Below are 23,016 nucleotides of genomic sequence, written 5' to 3'. Positions count from 1 at the left end.
CTGGGGACTCTCTCTGAGGAGTGTGGTGTGTTCTCTCTGTGTCTGCGTGGGTTTCCTCCAGGTGACTGTCTGTGAGGAGTGTGGTGTGTTCTCTCTGTGTCTGTGTGGGTTTCCTCCGGGTGACTCTCTGTGAGGAGTGTGGTGTGTTCTCTCTGTGTCTGTGTGGGTTTCCTCCTGGGGACTCTCTCTGAGGAGTGTGGTGTGTTCTCTCTGTGTCTGCGTGGGTTTCCTCCAGGTGACTGTCTGTGAGGAGTGTGGTGTGTTCTCTCTGTGTCTGTGTGGGTTTCCTCCGGGTGCTCCGGTTTCCTCCCACAGTCCAAAAACACACGTCGGTAGGTGGATTGGCGACTCAAAAGTGTCCGTAGGTGTGAGTGAATGTGTGTGTGTCTGTGTTGCCCTGTGAAGGACTGGCGCCCCCTCCAGGGTGTATGATCCCAATGATTCCAGGTAGGCTCTGGACCCACCGGGACCCTGAATTGGATAAGGGTTACAGATAATGAATGAATGAATGAATATCTGAATCAGTATCAGTCTGAATGATTCTGCTTACATCTTTACAATGTAATTATGCAGAAAATGAATTAACCCTGCAAGCTCATTCTCCTTTTTTCTTACTTTCAGACCTTACTTAACTGTCTGCATCCATCTACAACTGGTATGAAACTGGTGTGGTATCTGAAATTATTATTACCTTTAATCCCATGTGGATTTCAAGCTTCCAGTGATGTGCCTAATGATGGTTGGGCATGAATAATGAAGTGGAGTTTGAAGCTGAAAGCTAACCACTGCCCTCCGCTGTTCTATATACTGCTTAAGATGAGGTTTTGGATCTCATCCAAAGGTCAAAGGTTTATTTGTTTGGTTGGTGTCATCTAAACAGGCCTTTCCCTCTCTGGCCCATAAGATCACTGCTGGGACCATGAAAGGGGTCATCATCTTTAACATGGAACCCACTGGCCCATAAATCTTACTGATGTGGTATATATACAACTTAAATTGTTTGCCACCTGTGGGGTTTGTTTCACTGAATGCTAGTAAATCACAGAGAAGATGCATCAACAGGTGCAATTCCCCAGATAAGTTTCAGCCCATGGTCAGATGCAGTTTATTTCGACACCTCACTGAACCATTGTTTTCTGTCCTCTTTTATTTTGTTTGACGATTTTTCACTTTAGCGTTTTGGATTTACTTGCCTCTAATGTTTTATTTGTGTATTTCTGTATGACCCATGCCCCCTCCAGGGTGTATTCCCCGCCTTGCGCCCAATGATTCCAGGTAGGCTCTGGACCCACCATGACCCTGAATTGGATAAGGGTTACAGATAATGAATGAATGAATGAATGACACATGGATTTAGTGTAAGAAACGTGCTATATCAATGAACATCTCTTGCCTTAATACATTAATCCTCCGAAATTGGATCCACATATTGAAAAGCTGCTGATTACCTGACCATGACATCACTGGCTTTCCATATCTCTGCTATCATCTTCTCTTTTCCTTGGTCCTCCACGCAAAGAGAAACCCAAACCTAACGGCATGGAAAGATCTACAGGGACGACATGACGCTTCTTCCTGCAGATGTGCTCTCTGTGTCATGACATCATCATTCCTGAGCCAAGTTTAGAAGACTTTCCTCATAGTTACCTAATGTGTCATCCTGCATCCATAAATCTAGGGCAGATCTATATTACTTGTCCCCAGGGCCTCACAGTCACCTACAGGGCCCACACTGCCACCTGGAGCTTTCACTACATCATATAAGTACAGACATGTGCAAAGTTTTGGGCTCCTTTGGTTAAATGACATGTTTTATTGGTTTTCCAAGAGAAAATAAGTTGGCGCAACTTCTGTAGAGAGTACAATTAAATATGGCATTTGTCTGCAAAGTTTCACCTTTTCAATTTATTTGTGAAGCTCAAAAGAAATATTTTGCTAATTAAAATGTTTTAGGGGCGGCACGGTGGTGCAGCAGGTAGTGTCGCAGTCACACAGCTCCAGGGACCTGGAGGTTGTGGGTTCGATTCCTGCTCCGGGTGACTGTCTGTGAGGAGTGTGGTGTGTTCTCTCTGTGTCTGCGTGGGTGCGTCCTCCAGGTGCTCCGGTTTCCTCCAACAGTCCAAAAACACACGTTGGTAGGTGGATTGGCAACTCAAAAGTGTCCGTGTGTGTGAGTGAATGTGTGTGTGTGTGTTGCCCTGTGAAGGACTGGTGCCCCCTCCAGGGTGTATTCCTGCCTTGCGTCCAATGATTCCAGGTAGGCTCTGGACCCACCGCGACCCTGAATTGGATAAGGCTTACAGATAATGAATGAAAAAATGTTTTAGTTTTGTATGTGTTTAAATGATGTGTTGCTTATTTCCAATTACAAAATCAACAAAAGACCAGGGGCACCCAAACATTGGCACATATTTGTATTCACACATCAGTAGTTTTGATAAATTTGCTCAAGAAAAGACATTAGTTTCTGTAGGATTTTAATGCAGAAACGTTCTGAGTAGAAATAGATTTTTCTTTCAAATCATATTTCAATGTCAGGTAAATGGAATTTATCACTTTATTTTTATATTTATCATAAATATAATATTATAATAAATATTTTAGAACCTTACATTTTCTAGCTCATCATTCAGGAATTAAATGTAAAGCAATGCACTTAATCTATTTTTTGTGTGAAGAAAGGAAACTTGGATCCTCTAGTACGGTACACCCAGGATTTTAATACTATTTCTATGTGGAAATAAGAAACATATCTGAGCCATTTGTAATTAATTATATATTTTATTAACAGCTAAATATGAATGCACATTTCCTGAATATGAAAACTGAATACAAAATAGAATCTGATCTTTGCCAATCCTGTTTTATGCTTTATGCACTTAAAGAAAAATACAACTCAGTGTCAAAGGCAAAGTTAATGTGATTGGCCTTATTCATTTGATTAATTTGAATAATTTTAGTATCCTGATCTCGTGGTGAGGATTGTGTAAAAGATGATAAACTTAGGAATATTTCTTCTATACATGTGTTCCGACAAGCCCCGACTTCTTTCATACTGAAAGTGTTCCAGAGTGGTAAATATGAATTGGCAGCCAATCCAAGCACTGGGGGGCGGAGCTTACCGCAATACAGGTGGGAAGTAAAGAACGCCAATAATGAAATGGGCTCATCAATGGGCAGAGGACTATATAAGGAGCTCAGAAGAGACCAGCACTAACCTGAACTGCACCAGCTGACTTTGACTTCAGCAGGATACACACTCAATCGCACACACGCTGAGAAAGGCAGGACTGGAGCAAGTGAGTATATGTGTATTTTTTTATTATTTATAATGAATATTTAGATATTCTGGTTAAACACAACCTAACATTCTTTGAATACATGCAGAATACATATTTAAATATATTGTAGAGGATAATAGAATATGTTCCATCCCCCCAACATTCATTCTAAACTTATTTTTTCTTCTTTAAAAGTAGTTTTCATGATTTTACAGGAGTTAAAGTGACTGTTATAGTGACAAGAGCTAGAGAACATGATATTAACTTCATATTTCTGTTTTTAGAAGAAAATGGTGTCCATCAGAAGTTTGGATAATGCGGTGGTCTTTCTGTGTGTCTGTATCCTGTATCACACAATGCACGCGGACTGCAGAGCACTCAGGTCAGTTTAATGTCTTCAATACATTGGGTTTAATCACATCTATAGATTGTCCTGCGCTCTAATGAATCGGAAACAGACGATTATCGCGAGATTACCTTTTAATCAGAACGTGATTCTTGTTGTAGAGAAAAGACCGAAAACGCAGATGTAAGCTTTATTAAAAAGTTTTTTTTTTTAATATTACATTCCCCCCTTTTATCCCATTTGGATTAGTGATGTTCCTATTAATTATGCTTTAAGTTGTGTGTGTGTGTGTGTGTGTGTGTGTGTGTGTGTGTGTGTGTGTGTGTGTGTGTGTTTATGCCAAAAGTCAACATTTTGTGCAAGATGAATTCCACAGGTTAACTCTTTGACTAGATAATACATAATAAATATGAAATATTAATGTTTATTGAATGATTAGCATAAATATATTTAGCTTACATTTTTATTTAATCGTACTTATATTTAAAACTAATTGTGAAAATTATATATGAAAAATACTTTAAAAATACAGTTCCAGTTTTCTTCAAGAGTCCAAGAGTGATAGACTTTTTTGAAGTTTGTAAAATTGTGCCACTTTCCCTGCATTTAGTTACAAGTTAGTATCCTGATCTTGTGGTGAAGATAAATATCTACCTGATCTTTTACTGAAGTCATGGGAGTGCATTTACAGAGTGGGGAAAGTGGAAGAGCAACACATAGATCATATGTAATAACGTGTAATGTGTTACCTTGTTTTCAACAAATTCCTAAAACCTCACAAGTACATATTTAGTAAAGTATCTGTACAGGCACTGTAATCTTAGGGGTAAAATTCTCTTTCTCTCTCTCTCTCTCTCTCGCTCGCTCTCTCTCTCTCTCTCTCTCTCTCTCTCTCTCTCTCTCTCTTTCTCTCTCTCTCTGTGCAGTCCTAGGTCTGTGAGTGAGGTGCAGCTAATGCACACTGTGAGGATTCACACGCACGCGCAGCAGCGGCACGACTGGCTGCACGGAAAGATGCTTGAGCTGCACACGGCGCCGCTGAGCGCGAACGGAAATCTGCGTCCTGCGCTCCAGCCCAGTGACGTAACACCGAGCGAGGCCGCGTGACGTCACGCTGTGAAGATTTTAGGCGGGGAATGATAGCGTGTCATATTTCTTGCTATTTATTTATTTATTTATTATTATTATTATCATTATTATTATTATTATTATTAATAATATTATAAATATTTATATTTATGTACATTTTTTTATTAAACACGGTTGTATATATTTTCTGTAGTGGCTGTAGTGTGTCCGTTTAGGACTAGAAATCTAGTGCAAACAATCCTGTGTATTTTTTGAGTTAACATACTGAGGGAAAAAATATTATAAAATGTGCCATAACTTTTGCACAGGCGACATTTTAAGCCGTATTTTCCCCACCTTGTTCTTTTCAGAAGTAGTTGTGCAAAATTGTGGCTCGAATAGGGGCACCCAAAATTTGCATGCACTGCAGCTTTTAAAAGAGCTAGAACATACGTAAAGTCGAGAGCACTTTTCACCTACGATTTTAAAGAATTCTAATAAGACTGACTGAGTATCTCAGGGACCAATGAACTTGGGAGGCTCTAAAACAAAGTAGGTTTTCTTAGTTGTTGTCTTTGTAATGTGTGCCCTGTGCCTTATCATGCTTCATAGTAGGCTCCATTCCATTCACAACAGTTAGACCTACTAATTTTAAATAGTTGTTTCATTTGTATTTTCTCATACATCAGTCCTTTGCAAAAATGATGCCTTTAGGACTACAGCGTATGAAATTGTGCAGTTTGACTGTCTGAAAAAATATTTTTATATATTTCTATGCTTTTGTTTTGTCTGGATCTATTTTTATATTGTTCCTAGAACTAGTGTTTATGTTTAAATACTGTGGATCAGGAAATAAACAAGCAATTGTTTAAAACTGGATTTAGTGTTTTCACTCTTTAGTCTTTGAAAAATGAATGATATATTATATGCATGTATTTATGCAAATATTGTTTCAGTTCCTATGCACCATGACATTATGACCACCATCTTGTTTCTACCCTCACTACCCAGTCTCTCAGCTTCAGTGAACCACCACACTTTGTAGTGACAGACTGGTTCATCTGTTATTTTCCATAAATTGTTATACCCCTTTCACTCTGTTCTTCGGTGCTCAGAACCAACAAAGAGTGGGTATGATTAGGCTGCTGGATCATTCTCAGCACTGCAGTGACCCGTGTGGTGCTGAGTTTGTGTTTTGTTGGTATGAGTGGATAGGGCACAGCAATGTTGCTAAAGATTTTAAAGCCCCCTAGAGTGCAGAGGTATTCAGTCCTTTTCCTCCCGAGTCCCCATTTTTTTTGAGAACTTGGGGCCCCCCTCAACTAAAATGTGTCAATAGGCAGACTACTACAGTATGAAAATAAAAATAACAAGTCCTCCCATTTGTCCAGAATTATATATATATATATATATATATATATATATATAGATAGATATATAGGTATATAAATATATATATTCCTTTGCCCCACCGTTTGAAGATCTTAAACTGAGAGAGAGAGAGAGAGAGAGAGAGGGAGAAATATGCGAGTGTGTGTGGTTGGGGGGGTTGGTCTCTATGGTAACTCGCATATATGGCTGACGGATGGCGCATGCGCGGTTTTAATTCCCCGATCTGGTGTCGAGTTCGCTGTCGCTAGATGTGTTTTCTGATCAGTTTTAAGTCGAGATTTTGTATTAGGACCGGATTGTATGAAAGTTTTATCGCTTCTTCACGCCTCCTGAAGCGCTGGAGCGCTGGCCTGGTAAGAACAGTCGGAATAGCCTTATTTTTACTGAGCCTAAATACTGGACAGCGTTAGCTAACGTTAGTTTAGCTGGCTTTACTTATCCAACGGTCACATTTCACTTACGCTTACGTTAACTACATTATACTTGATCTGTGATCGGGCTCTTTCTGTCTGTTTAACGCATTTAAATGCATTTCGTTGGCATTAAGTGTCTGAAATAAGCCAGATGTTTAGCTTCCTTCAACAGGAGGGTTTGGTAGTCAATTTTTATATAGTTTGTAGTAATACTTACTTTACTGACGTTATACAAATGAACTGTTACTGCTGTATAACAGGATGCACGTTTACTTATTCTGTTAAAAAGCAGTAGATTATTCCAAAACCCAGCAGTGAAGTAGTTAGGCTATGTCTCATTAATGTTACTATATCACAGACTTAAAAGGGGAATCCACCTGTGGTTTAAAATGTCTGCTCAGTTTATTGGTTCAGACGTCTATTCACTGAGAATAGCTTAATGGTTAAACGAAGAGAAGATTACAGACTTTGGAACCAAGGGCACAGATGCCAGCTTAGAAAATGCAGCCATTTTATTTGGTATCCAGGAGACCAAACAAGCTACTAGTATGGCCTATGTTTTTATGACCTTTGTTGATATAACTAATATATATATATTTTAAATATAGCACCCCAAAATGCTATGAATGCTATGGCTTTCAAATAAATTTGATGTTGTGCGTATGAGTGAAGGTTTGTGAATGCACAGCGTACAGTCTTCTCTCTCTTTCCACAGAACTGAGGCATTGATTCTTTTAAAGACAAAATAATTCTCGATTGACAAGCTACGTGATGTATTTCTAGAGATTTTCCTGTCTGAATACTAACGAGACCAGCGATTGACAGTAAAGATGGTTTTTACCTTTCATTACCAGGGTATGCCAGTCCGTGACCTGTCTGCCACAGTAAGACAGTTTATGTTGGCACAATGGCTGCACGTCCAGTTTCTTACGACAGCAACTCCAGCGACACAGAAAACTGTGAGCAGAGAACGAGTTGTCGCACTCGAAGAGTTTACAGACACTCAAGGTAAGAAGATTAGGTCACATTCTTTTTTTTTTTTTTTTTCCATTGTTGCTTTGTGCCACATCACTTAGACACAGTTATCGCTGGTACTCTTGTATTCTTACATTGTGGTAACACGCCGTTATCAGAGTGTGAAAGAGATAATTGTATTTAAACAGTAAATTAATTTTCACCTTATTTTCCAGCCCCTGAAACTGTGGTAGACAACACTGATTAATACAATTGTCATGATTCAAAAGACATTATTTTCCACAGTCCTTTGGCAGTGTAATGGTGGTGTGCCTCGTGTGAGTACAGAAGCCTTTTATGATGTTATAGATGTTTTTATACTGTTTCAGGAAATACTCTAAGACAATTATTTAATTCCCCAGTCTCATACTTTTCAGGCAAGGTCACAGAAATTCTCTGAACAATAGTTATCTCCAGTTAGACTGAAAAGATACATATTATTGTATTGTAGTGTTAAGTACATTAACTTACATTTGTTCAAAATACACAACCGGCACGGTGGCTTGGTGGTTAGCACGTTCGCCTCCCAGCGCTGGGATCTTGGGTTCAAGTCCCATCTGGGTGGAGTTTCCATGTTTTCCCCGTGTCTGCGTGGGTTTCCTCCGGGGTCTCTGGTTTCCTCCCACAGTCAAAAAAAAACAAAACATGGAGGGTAGGTGAATTGGCTTCTGTAATAACTGTCCTGGTTTATGAGTTAATGAGTGTGTATGTGTGTGTTGGCGCTCTGTCCTGGGTGAAATCCTAGTGCCCGATGCAGTCCTCCAGGTGGTCGGTCGTTTCTGGTTGAGAGTACGCTTTGTTTTTGTTTTATCATGTGTTTTTTTTTTCGTAGACTATACCAATGTCTGACACGAAAGCTGATTGTATTCTGCTGTTGTGTCTGGTTTGATTAAGCTTTTACGGAACTGATTGTATTAACATCTGTCAGTAACAGAAGGAGCTGAGAGATTAAGGATGTTGAACAGGGATGTGACACATGCCAGGAACTTGATGTTTACCTTGAACAGAGATCTGAAAACAAAAAAAGTTTATTTGCCATCTACTCGTTCAAATGTATTTAACGTAACTTTGTTTTCTCAAATTATGTCGAGTGTAGACTCTATTTACTGTGTTGCTTTTGTGTTTTCAGTACTGTCTCTTTGTATATTTTATACTACTCTTAATTCTTAACATTTTAAATGAGCTTTTCAAGGGCTTTCATTGTAGGTTTGATATTGGATGGTATGATTGAAACTCTGTGTAGTGATATGGTAATCAACATAACTACTTAAGCCTCTTTCACACGTACACTCCTACACAGGGATTTGACTGGAGTTAAACTGAAATGGATTAAATACGAATGTAACTGAAGTATTTGTAAGAATGACCAGGCAATTTAGACCCTCAATATCATTTGGTGAAACTATGCTGGCTATGTACTGGGTTTTAACTGTGAAAACACATGTTGATGTGTAAACTAGGAAGTTTAGTTCAAGGCCTCCGATGAGAGATACAGTCACATCTCATTCCACATTGTTTTTTTATGTGGGTTTGTGATATTTCAGCTATGTGCAACATTTGTAACATTGAAAATATTTACATAATTATGAAAACAGATCACAGTTTTTGCCCTGCGAGGCTAATATGACCAGGGTTTATTAATGTTTAAAGCCTACCACATATTGACTTTGCCTTAAGTCACACCTCAGTGTTTTGTTTTGTTCTTCAGTCCAATTTTTATATTGCATCCTCTCTGTACATCTCTAAACAGCAATAGCTTAGTCAATCTTTCATCCTCTTATTGTCTTCTCAGCGTTGTTGACTCTTCTGCAACAAAGTGTTTGCACAGATACTGTCATTTCCTGTTTGAGTGTTCTCTCTCCTCGTGGTGTGTCCCTTGTTTGGCATTAGAAATGTCTGGTTACAATTGAATATGTGTGTATATGCTTAAAGAAACAAATCCAAGGCACAAATTGCAGATAATATCAAATCCACACAACAACGTTCATAAATTTAGGACCTAAAGTTATTGGTACTGTTTCAGAAGAGGAAATCTCACCTTGTCTCAATTTATAATTTATTCTTAAGTTGGTTGTTTTATTGTCCAGCACTTTGGCTGACACTTGTTGTCTTTTTGAAATGTGCTATATAAATAAAGTTGTCTTGTCTCGGACCACAGGTTTTTAGAAAAATTAAAACAAGATTGTAATGTGATTCTGCCATTCCACAACTTCACAGATTTCCGCTGACTGTCAGGGAGTCAACGAAATAGAAAATGGTAGATATGTCCAAATTAATGAAACATTCTGTAGATTATTCTAATGAATTCTGTAAAAAATATGAGCGTTCATTTATAAATGAAAATCCCTCATATTTGAAATGTGATTAAAACGGAATTGAAGGTAATTGCTATACATAAGAAATACACTGAGAATAATTCCATTGTGGGCGGCACAGTGGCGCAGCAGGTAGTGTCGCAGTTACACAGCTCCAGGGACCTGGAGGTTGTGGGTTAGATTCCCGCTCTGACTGTCTGTGAGGAGTTTGGTGTGTTCTCTCTGTGTCTGCGTGGGTAACCTCCGGGTGCTCCGGTTTCCTCCTACAGTCCAAAAACACACGTTGGTAGGTGGATTGGTGACTCCAAAGTGTCCGTAGGTGTGAGTGTGTGTGTGTGTGTCTGTGTTGCCCTGTGAAGGACTGGCACCCCCTCCAGGGTGTATTCCCGCCTTGCGCCCAATGATTCCAGGTAGGCTCTGGACCCACCGCGACCCTGAATTGGATAAGGGTTACAGATAATGAATGAATGAATGACTGTATCCATTGTTACTGAATAAATTATTTAGCCCAATCAATCACCTGCAGCTTGAACTCCACCCATCTGATTAACAGAATTGCTTCTTCGGTTGTGTGATGTAAGAAATCCTGGCTGACTGAATATTTTATTTTATTTTTAAATTTTTTTCTTAGAACTGCACTTTCAAAGCAGGAATGTCTAGACATGGCTTTGACTGCTTATTTGGCACACGATTAGTATTCTTGCGCATAAACAACACCTCACAGACATGTAACAGGCTCAAAAACCTGATTTTAAGTGATGGTCTTTTTATTATTCTAAACTCTACATGCTATTTCATGTTTAAATAAATAATTTAAAAAAATAAAGTATGACAACAACGGCCAGCTAAATGTATGTACATTTCTTTTATATAAAATACATTTTGTAATAAAGATTATATCTCAGACCGGCTTTTCTGGGAGAAGTGCCCACTGTGCGGTCAGGGGCTAGCACGCTGAATATATTTTTAGGGCTCCGTCTACGTCAGCCCGGCTCCGTGTCCGTGTCACAGAGAGCAGCCATTCACACAGAGGCAGCAGTAGCAGCACGAGCTCGAGCCTGCTCCGTCCGCGCGTGCCCGAAATATGCTGAAGTTTGAAAGGAATGCCCGAGGATGCTGAGCGCGCGGGCAAGCCTGCGTGGTGTGAAGGCGCGAGCGTGCTGCGAGCCGTCGTCCCCGCGCTGCTCACGCGCTGCTGCTTCGGCTTTCGGTCACCTCGCGAGGCGCACGGGTAGGTGGACCGCGGGAACAAAGGAGCGCAAAAGACAGAGGCTGAAGTTGGCTTGTCTTTGCAATTTCCTGTTCCACCTTAAAATGATGCAGCAGTTATGTTTGGGCGAGCGGCGCCACAATGCAACTCCTGCCCTATTTAAGGTGGAAAAGGACATTCACAATTAGACGACAACTTCAGTTTCATTAAGAAAGAGAGAGAGAGACGCTCGTGCGGTGTTGTATAGTGGCTGAATCTCAAATGGCTCACTGCTCCCTACGTAGTGCACTACATAGGTCATGAAAATGGATATTGTACGTTCAATGAGTGCACTACATATTAGACAGTTAATGTTAGATGAATACACGTGGTTATATTTTAGACATATTTAGAGGAAATTGTAGGTATAAAGGCTGTTGTATTCAGACATACATAATGCACTTCATTGGAAGTATTTGGGATTTAGCCAGTGTCTGATGCGAGTGTGCTGGTGGTGGTAAGCATAGCTAAGAAATAATTGTACCCCCACCATACCCAAAAAAAAAAAGAAATCTTGTTCAATTAATTCCCCTACTGATGCCCTGTGTCCTTTCTGTTTGAACGATTTTTAAAGCAACCATGGACTCTAACCTCAGCTGAAGCATTAAAAGCAGCAGGAATGAATTATTGATGTTACTTTCTCTTTAAGTAACACAACACAATTCTGTCCCCTTTACGGCTTTAGAGGCACGAGTACTCGCGGAAGGGATCTTCATAGCTGGGTGGTTTTAAGGATGTAGCTCATGGGGCTCTTCATGAGTGTGACTTTGACACCCTGAGGGTGGAGAGCAGAACACAGACCCACACCTGTAAGTAGTAACAACAGGGGGCAGCACACCTCAGAATGCCAGTTGTCATCAATGTAAGGATGTTTAAAGCTACTCAACCTACATTAGATAATGTGTAATGGGCCCTTTTTTTGTGTGTAAATCAGGTCATGGAGTGGTGAGATTTACTCGGGATGTAGCTTTTGCTAGCTACTAATGCACCTGATTCAAGAAATGTGCTAATTATATCAGCGTCCTGGGTTAAATGCAGTGAACTATACAGTGCAGGGGAACACTAGGGCCACGGTTACCTCTACATGCACATGCTTTAAGGTTCAAAAGAGTTTTCTGATATTATTTATTTATTTAAAAGGTCTTTTCATAAAGTTCTTAATAAATGTCGTAATTCTACAGAGCTCTAACTATATTCTGCTCTGATTTTTTTGGTCCTCTGTGCATGCACAAGAGCAGGAAAAAAAGGTGTTTGGATGGTGCTCTCATGCTTCCTGTGTTGACTGATCATTAGAAAACAGCATATTCACACTTAAAGAATCACTTCTAGATAATCTACAATAAAAAGCTCTGTTGTTTTGGAGATGCAGATCATATCCCATAAGATACAGATATATTCATAAGGTCTATGTCCATGAACAAAAAAAAACTGGCTGGTGTCCAAATGCTTGAATTAATTAATGTGGTCAAATGGTACTTGTCTGGTTGTGTAGTGCAAGAAAGCAGAAACCCATGAATCTGGATGGGACAAAAAAGCTTTCACTCCACTAATATGAGCACTATTTCCAGCCTATTCATCATTTATTCAACCGGCAGAAAAATCGGGCCCCCTGAATTCTTGACTGGAGTCTCAGTGGACTAGTGTTTGTGCAGGCCTGGGAAGAAACAAGCGAACGTCATTCTCTGAGGATGACAAAAGGAAATGTTTTAAGCTTCACTTTCTATGCCAGAGCTGTTCATCTTCTCTCTGCACTCCTGCCCTTGCCCCAAGGGCTTTTACTGGGTTTGTTAGCGTCATCATGTTTTATATTATTGTCCCTAAAGAGGAAGGCACGTACTGTTTAAAAAATATATAAATAAATAATTAAAATAAATGAAATGGACATGTGTTCTTCACAGAAGGTGTGGGTGCTTTCACAGGGCGCCCTAAATGATTCTCAAATGAACATGCTTCATTTAAATGTTCCTATGCTCGCGATATCCGTTTGTTGTTCACAATATTTTCTTGGCAAAACCAGAACAGGATGTATCAATACTTGATCAGTGTCATCATGTTAAGGTTAAATGACAGCATTGAGCGCAGACATGGGGGGTCATGCTAATGAATTTTAAACTGATGCCAGAGTTCTTCGACCACTGAGCTACAACCATTCGTTTTTTTATGGATGCATTGAATACTGTACAAAAATCAGTGTGTGTCTGAGTTTACATTATAGATTTGGGCATCTTTGTAGCTCCTTGATTTGTTAGTAGAAGTTGTCTGATATTAATTGCGCCACAGAAACATGAAATTAATACGTAATTGCTGGTTTGACTAAAAATGAAATTAAAGAGGGGTTGAAATGTAGATGTAAACATTCCCACAGCAGAGTTTTAGACCAGTTTACAGCAGAATCTCTCTCAGTCTTCCAGATTGCAGATGTTCACTAAGACTCCCCTACTTCTTAGTTATGACAGTGTTTGCATGATTCTGTCTGACCTCTGTCTTTTGTGCATCTGTTTGTGTGCGCGTGTGTCCATCCGTCTGTCCGTCCGATTGGGTGGTGTTTGTATTCCTGCAGTAACCAGTCCCGGGGGTCTCAGCTGGAGGCCGAAGCGGTGAGAATGAGTCACGGACATGGAGCGAGCAGCGGTCTGGATCGCTGCAGGGAGAGACGTCGCTCTGGAGATCGCTCCAGGGACTCCTCCCACGAGAGAACAGAGAGCCAGCTCACACCCTGCATCAGAAACGTTACCTCACCTACACGACAGCAGCTCAGTGGTATGACAGGGCCAACCAAAATAACCCCAAGCTAAACCCTACACACTTAAAGCCATGCAGTTTCTGACTGTGCATATGTGTTTGTGTATACATGTATAAGATCCTGCATCGTAGGGCTATGGTTGGGGTGCACCACTAACATTTGTACAAATACAAACACATTGCATATAAGTTTTATCTTTAAGGTGTTCTGAATGTAAGTGGGGCATTGACGGTACTTTGTTCACATTACATTATTGTATTGGGATTAGCGTTCATGGCTAGTGCATTTATTCATGGCTAACATAGTTCCTTGTGCAAAGTAAAGTAAGCTTGAATATTTTCAGTATTTCTGTGCTGCAAACCAGTGCAACTGAATCAGGGAAAACTACACTGTGTTATTCTGAAGCCATAAATAATATACTATTATAATAAAAGAGCCAATACAATATGTCAACTTCTCTTTTTTAATGAAAATCTATTGTTATATTTTAGTATAAAACTTGATGTACTAAGGCAATCCAAACATAATTATTTTTATTGTATTGGCTCTGAACTCTAGCTGCATAAAGGGACTGCTACCCGTGTTTATAAATAATCTTCATATTTCAGAGGACCTCAAATTATGTAAATTATAGCTTCACAGTTGGATCTTGGCCACTGTGTGTTTTAATTTATGCACCAGAGAGCTAATAAAAGTCCTTGAGCTGAATCTGTTTATGCCATTTGGAGTCATTTAAAAATATCCAATGCGTACCCTCTCTGTTTTGAGACAAAAAGCATGTGGATCTATGGCTGACTGTTGAACCAATTCAGATGACTTTCATTGATATAGTTTTTATGTGGTGTGTTCTCCCTGTGTCTGCGTGGGTTTCCTCCGGGTGACTGTCTGTGAGGAGTGTGGTGTATTCTCCCTGTGTCTGCGTGGGTTTCCTCCGGGTGACTGTCTGTGAGGAGTGTGGTGTGTTCTCCCTGTGTCTGCGTGGGTTTCCTCTGGGGTGACTGTCTGTGAGGAGTGTGGTGTGTTCTCCCTGTGTCTGCGTGGGTTTCCTCCGGGTGACTGTCTGTGGGGAGTGTGGTGTGTTCTCCCTGTGTCTGCGTGGGTTTCCTCCGGGTGACTGTCTGTGAGGAGTGTGGTGTGTTCTCCCTGTGTCTGCGTGGGTTTCCTCTGGGTAACTGTTTGTGAGGAGTGTGGTGTGTTCTCCCAGTGTCTGCGTGGGTTTCCTCCAGGTGACTGTCTGTGAGGAGTGTGGTGTGATCTCCCTGTGTGTGCGTGGGTTTCCTCTGGGTGACTGTCTGTGAGGAGTGTGGTGTGTTCTCCCTGTGTCTGCGTGGGTTTCCTCTGGGTAACTGTTTGTGAGGAGTGTGGTGTGTTCTCCCAGTGTCTGCGTGGGTTTCCTCCAGGTGACTGTCTGTGAGGAGTGTGGTGTGTTCTCCCTGTGTCTGCGTGGGTTTCCTCTGGGTGACTGTCTGTGAAGAGTGTGGTGTGTTCTCCCTGTGTGTGCGTGGGTTTCCTCTGGGTGACTGTCTGTGAAGAGTGTGGTGTGTTTTCCCTGTGTCTGCGTGGATTTCCTCCGGGTGACTGTCTGCGAGGAGTGTGGTGTGTTCTGTCTGTCTCTGCAAAAGACCAAGAATTCTGAAGTACAGATACATTTCAACTGATGATTTCAAATGGGTCATATACAGCTAGATTAAGGACAAAGGCGAAAGGTTTTTGATTGACCATGTCCTGCCTGACCACACTCATAATCCTCTTACTTTACTTAATGAAGAAATCAGAACAAATATCCTTAGATTAAATTTGACAGGCTTGTAGGCATCAGGATACGTAGACTTGGCAGTCATGGATTTGCAGCCAAGTACTGAACAATGGCAATTCCATTTAACGTTTGTAGTTCATCACACTGGTTGTTTTCTTTCAACAAAACAGGAATATGGAGCCAAAAACAACAAACAATTTAATTGCCAACATACTCCACTGTATATAATAATACATTATAATTTACATATAATATAATATACTCCACTGTATGTTACAATCTTGTTGGTGGTTGTGGTGTACGCATGGATGGTGGTTGCCATCAGTATGAATTTTTGCTTCTTTATCCCCTCCACAGATCGGGATAGGGAAGTGAGCTCATGGCTGAGGTCAGCTAGCCCCAGGCCTCAGAAAGGCTGCTCCTCCGTCTCTGTGTGTGGCGATTCCCACAGTAAATCTCATGCCTCTGACATGATCTATGTTTATGAAACTGCTAAAGAGGGTTCTCGCAGCATCAGGACAACAGAGAGGGTCACTCTAATTGTGGACAACACTCGCTTTGTTGTTGACCCTGCAATCTTCACAGCTCAGCCCAACACCATGCTTGGCAGGTGATGACTGGCTTTTTTTTCTAATTGTGAATTATGAAGTTCTGCTGTTGGCATTTGTAATATGTTTATATAACATTCCTGATCCAGTCTGATTAATAGATACGTCAGGGCTTTAGGTTAGAACTGAATCTTTGTTAGAATTGTATGGTTGGTTTGAATAAAGTTAGTTAATAGAGCACAATGTGTTTGACAGAATGTTTGGACCTGGGAGGGAGTATAACTTCACACGGCCAAATGAGAAAGGGGAATATGAGGTGGCGGAGGGCATCAGCTCTACTGTATTCCGGGCCATTCTGGTGAGTGCACTTTGCGTCAGAAATCTTTGTCTTTATGGAGGTTTTGAATAACCTGCTCTGGGTGTGTTTACAGTATATTGATTAAGCATTGGATTAGACTGCAGCATCACAATCCACATGACTTCAGCATAAAGATGCTCCTTTGTCAGGCCCAGTGCAGTGCTTTTTTTCTTTAAAGAAACAAGTAGAATCAGCAAAATATGCTACTGCTTCAGTCTTGCCAAGATTCAGGCTGGTGTTAATGTCTGTTGAATCCATGAATAAATTATACAGTCTCTGGAGGTTTTGTATTCAATTATCTCTCTCCTTTTGGTGTGGACTCTGTCTGGTTCCTCCTTGTGTTTTTAGGGCAGTGTGATCCTTTAACACATACAGACTCTAATGCTTATTAAAAATGTTTTAGTAGTCATTGTGGGTTTTAGGGAAGCTCCAACAAAGAATGTTGCATCTGTAGGGTAGGCTTCTGGGTTGCTCACTGGGGTTAACCATTGGACCATGATCTGTGCTGAAAGGAGTTGATGTGCAGATGAAGTTATTGACTTTTGATAATTTGTGTGCAAGGTTTGTTGGAAATTGGGTGCTTATTGCTATTAGCAACATACATTATATTTAGTAATTTTGAGACAGAAAAACAGTTTAGATAATCAATGTAGTTTTATGAAGATAAGCTGCTAATATGCTGTTCATGCTGTGCTTTTAATTTCTGCACTCATGTGGTCTATTGGTTTGCTGCAGCTTCCTGAAATGCACAAGATAGGAACAAGACACTTCTCCCTTACTTCCCCATTCAACCTTTTGTATGTTGTGGTCTTTAAATAGTAAACATTCGGTTGGAGCTATTTACTGGATATTAATTACAAAAATTGATTAGCAACCAATTTTAAGATGTAGAATAGGCAGATTTTTCATGTGCCAACACTAGATCAGGTCCACTGGTACTTTTGGATTGTGCGGAGAAGTCCGTGGCTTGTATTGTGAGGTTCAGAACAGTGGAAAGAATGAGGCTGTGCCATGAACTCGAAGAAATGCTCGACCATAAAGACTCAGACCCTTTGGTGCTATTTTTTTTAAAGGAAATATGTTGCCCCATATTTTTTGTGCATTTTAGCGCTCTCCATTTTGCAAATTTTGAATGCATCAGTGTGCACAAGGGGAGGGGGGCAGTGTTGTGTGGCTGACGAGCAATTTGCCGTGCTCTGCAGTGTGTGTCTGTGTGTGTGCGCGTGCAGTGCCGCTGCAGTAATGGCTGCCCACTTGTTTTCCCCCTGCGTCTCTCTCTCTCTTTTTTATATGGCAGGATTACTACAAATCGGGGATAATCCGTTGCCCTGATGGGATCTCAATCCCGGAGCTGAGGGAGGCATGTGACTACCTCTGCATCTCCTTCGACTACAGCACCATCAAGTGCAGGGACCTGAGTGAGTATTTGTTAACATGCATTGAAATTCAAGCAGTCTCCCTGAGCGGAAAGGGACTCGTCGTGAGTGCAGATTGCCGGATGCCTGGCAGAATGGGCCATTAGCACATGACTCCTGGAGACAATGGAAATAAGTCAATAGTTTCTTGTGTGCCTGTCAGATATGGGTCACTGGCCACAGTTGTTATTGATTGGATTGCCTTGGGTGTTAATTTATGCCCACCTCTGACCTTTCTATTTGTACGTCAGCGTATGTTACTGAGAGATCTGTTTTTAATCTGTCTCTGCATTTGAAACACACACAACACACATGCATTTATTAATAGTGCTTTATGAAACGCCTTCATTTGAAGGATCAGTGACCAAATTCACAAGGCACATATGGAGAACTTATAACTAGAATGGCTGTGTTGTCTTTATTTATGTTTTATTTGTTTATTTAAAAACATTTTGGGGATTTAAAAAAAAATCCAGCTTCAGAAATTCATTCAGTATTACATTGCTATTCTATAATATCAATTAAGTAATAATATTTTTTTAAAATAATGTCATGTCATTATGTTTTGCTTATAAAACTATGTATTCACTGCTGTCAAATTCTTTAATTGTGGTATGTTTTTTTCTATTTGTTTGTTGTACTATGTGTTGAACAGGTGCGCTGATGCACGAATTATCCAACGACGGTGCACGGAGGCAGTTCGAATCTTATCTGGAGGAGATGGTGCTGCCACTGATGGTGGCCAGTGCCCAGAGTGGAGAGAGGGAGTGCCATGTTGTGGTGTTGACTGATGATGATGTGGTGGACTGGGATGAAGAATACCCACCTCAGATGGGAGAGGAGTACTCTCAGAGTTAGTGCTTTTATCAATGTGGTGGTGTTTATTTCTCTCAAACAGAGGCCTAAATATGAAGCAGAAGGGCATTTTTCATGAGTTTCAAAACTGTAATAAAACTGAACATATTTTGCAAATGAAATGAACAGCGTTGACTCAAGCTTTAAGTACGCAGTGTAATATAAGCTCAACTTAACGTCTGAAAATGTTCTTCAATGCAAATGCTAACATTGCTTTTTTTTGTTTCTCCTTCTCCTGTTTTTATAGTCATCTACAGCACCAAACTGTACAGATTCTTCAAATACATTGAGAATCGAGATGTGGCCAAGGCTGTTTTAAAGGAGAGAGGACTGAAGAAAATTAGATTAGGCATTGAAGGTAGGAGACTCAATTATGAGGGCATAGATGATGGTTCTCTGCTACATTTTACTTTACACAAGGGACTGGTATTGGAAATATATTCACTATGATGAATGATATCATTATCGAAGCTGTAATTTAAGGAAGGATTTTAGGGTTGGAAGAGGGGTTGAGAAATGTTCTGGTCTAATAGTTGAAATGTACTGAACAGGACGTTGCTCAATGTTAATATCCAACAGTATTAGTCTTTTGTGCGGCACAGAGGCGCAGCATGTAGTGTCGCAGTCACACAGCTCCAGGGACCTGGAGGTTGTGGGTTCGATTCCCACTCCGGGTGACTGTCTGTGAGGAGTTTGGTGTGTTCTCCCCGTGTCTGCGTGGGTTTCCTCCGGGATTGGTAGGTGGATTGGCGACTTAAAAGTGTCCGTAGGTGTGAATGTGTGTGTGTCTGTGTTGCCCTGTGAAGGACTGGCGCCCCCTCCAGGGTGTATTCCCGCCTTGCGCCCAATGATTCCAGGTAGGCTCTGGACCCACCGCGACCCTGAACTGGATAAGGGTTACAGATAATGAATGAATTACAGTCTTTTGATTGCTTGCTTCTGAAAGAGCATACATCAAAACCAGTATATATTGGTGGAAATGGTTCCAAATTAGGTACGTGAGTGAGAAATGAACTGGTTCCATGTTGGTGAACAAGGGCTAATATATCATTGGTAATTATAAATGACATAAATGACATTATCACAGTTAGAATTTCTGAGAAAATGAAGGGTTCCACAGAATGGCCCCTCTTTTGCCCAGTTACGCCCCAAAGGCTAAATGTCAGCTAATGTGACAGAACTGGGCAGTTAGTGTTCTCTTTCATGTGTGTTAAACTCTCCCATGATATTTTAAAAGTATTAGCTAAAAAAGAAGCAGCTACTGACTTCACATGTCTTGGAGGAAGCTTGTACTAGCTTTCACTCTCCCAGCTTGATTACTGTGTGACTCTGCGAGACCTAGGAATTGTGTGGAACTGGCTGGGATTAAAGATTGTGGTATAATAGAATAAAATGGGTGTGTGGGGGAGTGATTGTGTGTGTGTGTGTGTTGCCTCCAGGGTGTATTCCTGCCTTGCGCCCAATGATTCCTGGTAGGCTCTGGACCCACCCTGAACTGGATAAGGGTTACAGATAATGAATGAATGAATGAAGAATACAATGGTATAATGTGCATGTTGTGCTTCACGTTTCCAGGCTATCCAACCTACAAAGAGAAGGTAAAGAAACGTCCTGGGGGCCGTCCTGAAGTCATCTATAACTATGTGCAGAGGCCCTTCATCCGCATGTCATGGGAAAAAGAAGAGGGCAAGAGCCGCCATGTGGACTTCCAGTGCGTCAAAAGCAAGTCCATCACCAACCTGGCCGCTGCCGCTGCAGACATCCCGCAGGACCAGCTGGTGGTAATGCACCCCGGGCCTCAGGTGGATGAACTGGACATCCTCCCCAACCACCAGCCACAGCCCAGCCAGCACTACGAGCCTGATCCGGACGCACCTTCCCCAGCCGTCTGACCCATTCGTACCTGACCCAGTCCCACCCACAGCACACACAAATCACTGCAGCGAGGAGCCACCCTGAATGGGCAGCCAAAACCACGTTTGCCTTTCTGACCCTCTCTTCTGCCTTATGAGTCACAGAGACCAGTCTGCTGCTGCAGCAGAGGAGCAGAGAGCACGCAGTATGATTTGCGTTGGTTCATTTTCTAGAGCAAAAGAGGTTTCATGTCAGTAAAAACGACATCCACCTCCACCCACCTCCTTCAAGGGAGATATCAGACGTGTAAGACCAGTAATTGCTCTTTGGATAGGTTTATAAGAGGAACACCACCACTTAGAGAATTACTGTAATTATATACACATGATCATGCCTGTCACAAAGCAAGCTACTGCAGCTAGATTGTTAGACTCTCAAAAATAACGAAAGCACATGAATGAAACACAAAAACACCTGAATGTCACAATATGCCATAAAGAAAACGATGCAGCACAATCATACGTACCAGGAGGTATATCAGCAATATGTCAGACATTTCAAATTCTTCCCCACTCCAGTGATCAATCCCCAGTCTTCCATACAAAAATCAAAGAGGCTGGGTCGTAGATAATGATACAATCGGTCAGGAACTGTTGTCTGAGGTTGTGACGATTAATGGTGGTTTTCCACCCAATGGGTCTGGCTCTACTTGACTCGTCTCGTCGTGCTTAAAGCTTGTCGCTTTTCCACTAGCACCCCCCGCAAAATGAAGCCAGTAACAACGCAAAACCCTGTCTCTGATGGCGGCGATAAAGTTAGGTGCTGTTTACTCATCACGTATTCACGTGTTGTTTTTGTTTTTTGGACTGAGCACAGTTCCGCGTCCCAATTCTCACAGATCAGTTTTAACGGTTGCACATTTGGCTCTAAATTCTCATCAGCCATCGGTCCAAGGAGCATTTAAACCTCTTCCAAACACCTCAAGGTAAAGTTACAAGCTGCTGTTGTCAGTCCGATAGTAATTAACGTGAAAGCTGCTGTAACTTTAACGAGATTTACAAGGAATGATTGACATGTCTCTCTGACCAGTCAGCGCTCTGCAGGGTTTACACATCACCATTTTGTACCTACTCTGCACGGTTGGAACCTGGCATGAGCACAGACTGAAAAAGGACCCGGTCACAGGGTCCAGGTACCAGGTTTGGCCAGTGAAAAAACTAAAGAGCCGAGTCGAGTAGAGTCGTATAGGTTCCATGCAGTGGAAAAGCGCCATAATGCACAGACTGAGACTAGAACGGTGACCGCTGCTTTAATCGCTTTTATTTCATCATGATGGTTGTGGCGCTGTGTTACTGTTGTCCTAAGGCTGTAAGACTGGAGTAGAACGGAGCCTGAGCCACTATTGTGGAGCACCTGTGGAGCCTCACTGTGATGCATGGTCTCTGAGTAATGTAAAAGTACACAAGTGATGTCACCACCTTTTTATTGTATTGTTCTTATTTCATTTTATTTGTAGCAGCAATGGGAAAGCCATGGTTCCAAAGAGGACTTTGTTCTGAGTAGCATCTTGTTTTATAGCTTAAAAATGTTATTTTAATAAATGTTTTTGTCTGATTCCTTCGGCTCTTTAAGTGCAGTGGCAAATACAGTAGCTTTATTTTGACTGACTTTGTCATATTAGCGATGTTAGCAAAGGTTTTTGCGTAGGATTTAAAACATGTTTTAAAACATGATTAAAAACTAGTAAAAACCTAGCATCAGAAACTGTACTTAACTTTGTCACCTGTTAAGAGAGGAAAAAGAATCACCACATCAGCTCTCTCCAAACTTCTGCTGTGACTTTGGAAGGTTAAAAGAAGGCAGAGCTGTCATAAAGCAGTTTCTAGAAAAAGAAAGCAGAGAAGAAAGGAAAAAAAAAATACTAAATTTGCTTTAGCTGCACCCTGGCTAATTTTTATGGAAATGTTTTCTGATATTTATAAATCCCGATGCTGAAAATGGAAAAAAAAAAAAGAGCTGTAAACACTGGTGAAAATGTTGTAGATATTCAAACAAATTCCACTAGATCGTAGCAAACTTTGTAGGTCACTGCCCGTCTTTCTTGGCTTCTCATTTTACAAAGCAATACTTCTGTCTCCTGCTGGGCTGAATTAATTATTTCTTTCAAGATTCTGCCACTGGATGGCAACATCGAACAAAAATATCACAGCTTTGGACCAATGGAGAGCGGAGGAAAGCAGTAAAGCAGAAGCAGAAGAAATGGCATGAACACGCCACTTGCGTCACACAGTGACTCACTGCAGAGCAACAGTGAGTGGCCTGATGATAATCTCATGAAAATCTGTGCACCCATCAATACCTAAAATGATTCTGTGCTACAGAAAGATTACTACACTCCACAGATTCAAA

At 41.1% G+C, this 23,016-nt stretch overlaps 1 protein-coding gene across 2 annotated transcripts; it reads left to right on the top strand.

Moving 5' to 3' along the window:
- Positions 1 to 6,290: 6,290 nt before the first annotated feature.
- btbd10a (BTB (POZ) domain containing 10a) lies at positions 6,291 to 22,477 on the top strand. 2 transcript variants are annotated; one of them, XM_066649779.1, is made up of 9 exons: positions 6,291 to 6,440; positions 7,355 to 7,508; positions 13,639 to 13,838; positions 15,935 to 16,187; positions 16,381 to 16,483; positions 17,781 to 17,901; positions 18,554 to 18,751; positions 19,001 to 19,111; positions 20,329 to 22,470. In XM_066649779.1, the coding sequence occupies exons 2-9, from the start codon at positions 7,408 to 7,410 to the stop codon at positions 20,643 to 20,645; spliced, it is 1,404 nt and encodes a 467-aa protein (XP_066505876.1). In that variant the 5' UTR covers positions 6,291 to 6,440; positions 7,355 to 7,407; the 3' UTR covers positions 20,646 to 22,470. The 2 variants fall into 2 exon arrangements, with proteins under 2 accessions (XP_066505876.1, XP_066505877.1); XM_066649780.1 differs by lacking the exons at positions 6,291 to 6,440; positions 7,355 to 7,508 and adding an exon at positions 10,890 to 11,060 and having other exon boundaries at positions 20,329 to 22,477.
- The last annotated feature ends 539 nt before the right edge of the window (positions 22,478 to 23,016 follow it).

This window comes from Hoplias malabaricus, chromosome 17, assembly GCF_029633855.1.
Source record: "Hoplias malabaricus isolate fHopMal1 chromosome 17, fHopMal1.hap1, whole genome shotgun sequence".
Lineage (NCBI taxonomy): Eukaryota > Metazoa > Chordata > Actinopteri > Characiformes > Erythrinidae > Hoplias > Hoplias malabaricus.
This window is presented reverse-complemented; position numbering and strand designations above follow the sequence as displayed.

Bases quoted from the DNA above. Each gene is read 5' to 3' on its own strand.
- btbd10a (XM_066649780.1), top strand. From the start codon at position 10,933: ATGCCCGAGGATGCTGAGCGCGCGGGCAAGCCTGCGTGGTGTGAAGGC. The intron at 13,839-15,934 runs GTATGACAGGGC...TCCCCTCCACAG, and splicing joins TACACGACAGCAGCTCAGTG to ATCGGGATAGGGAAGTGAGC. The intron at 16,484-17,780 runs GTGAGTGCACTT...TTTATATGGCAG, and splicing joins CTGTATTCCGGGCCATTCTG to GATTACTACAAATCGGGGAT.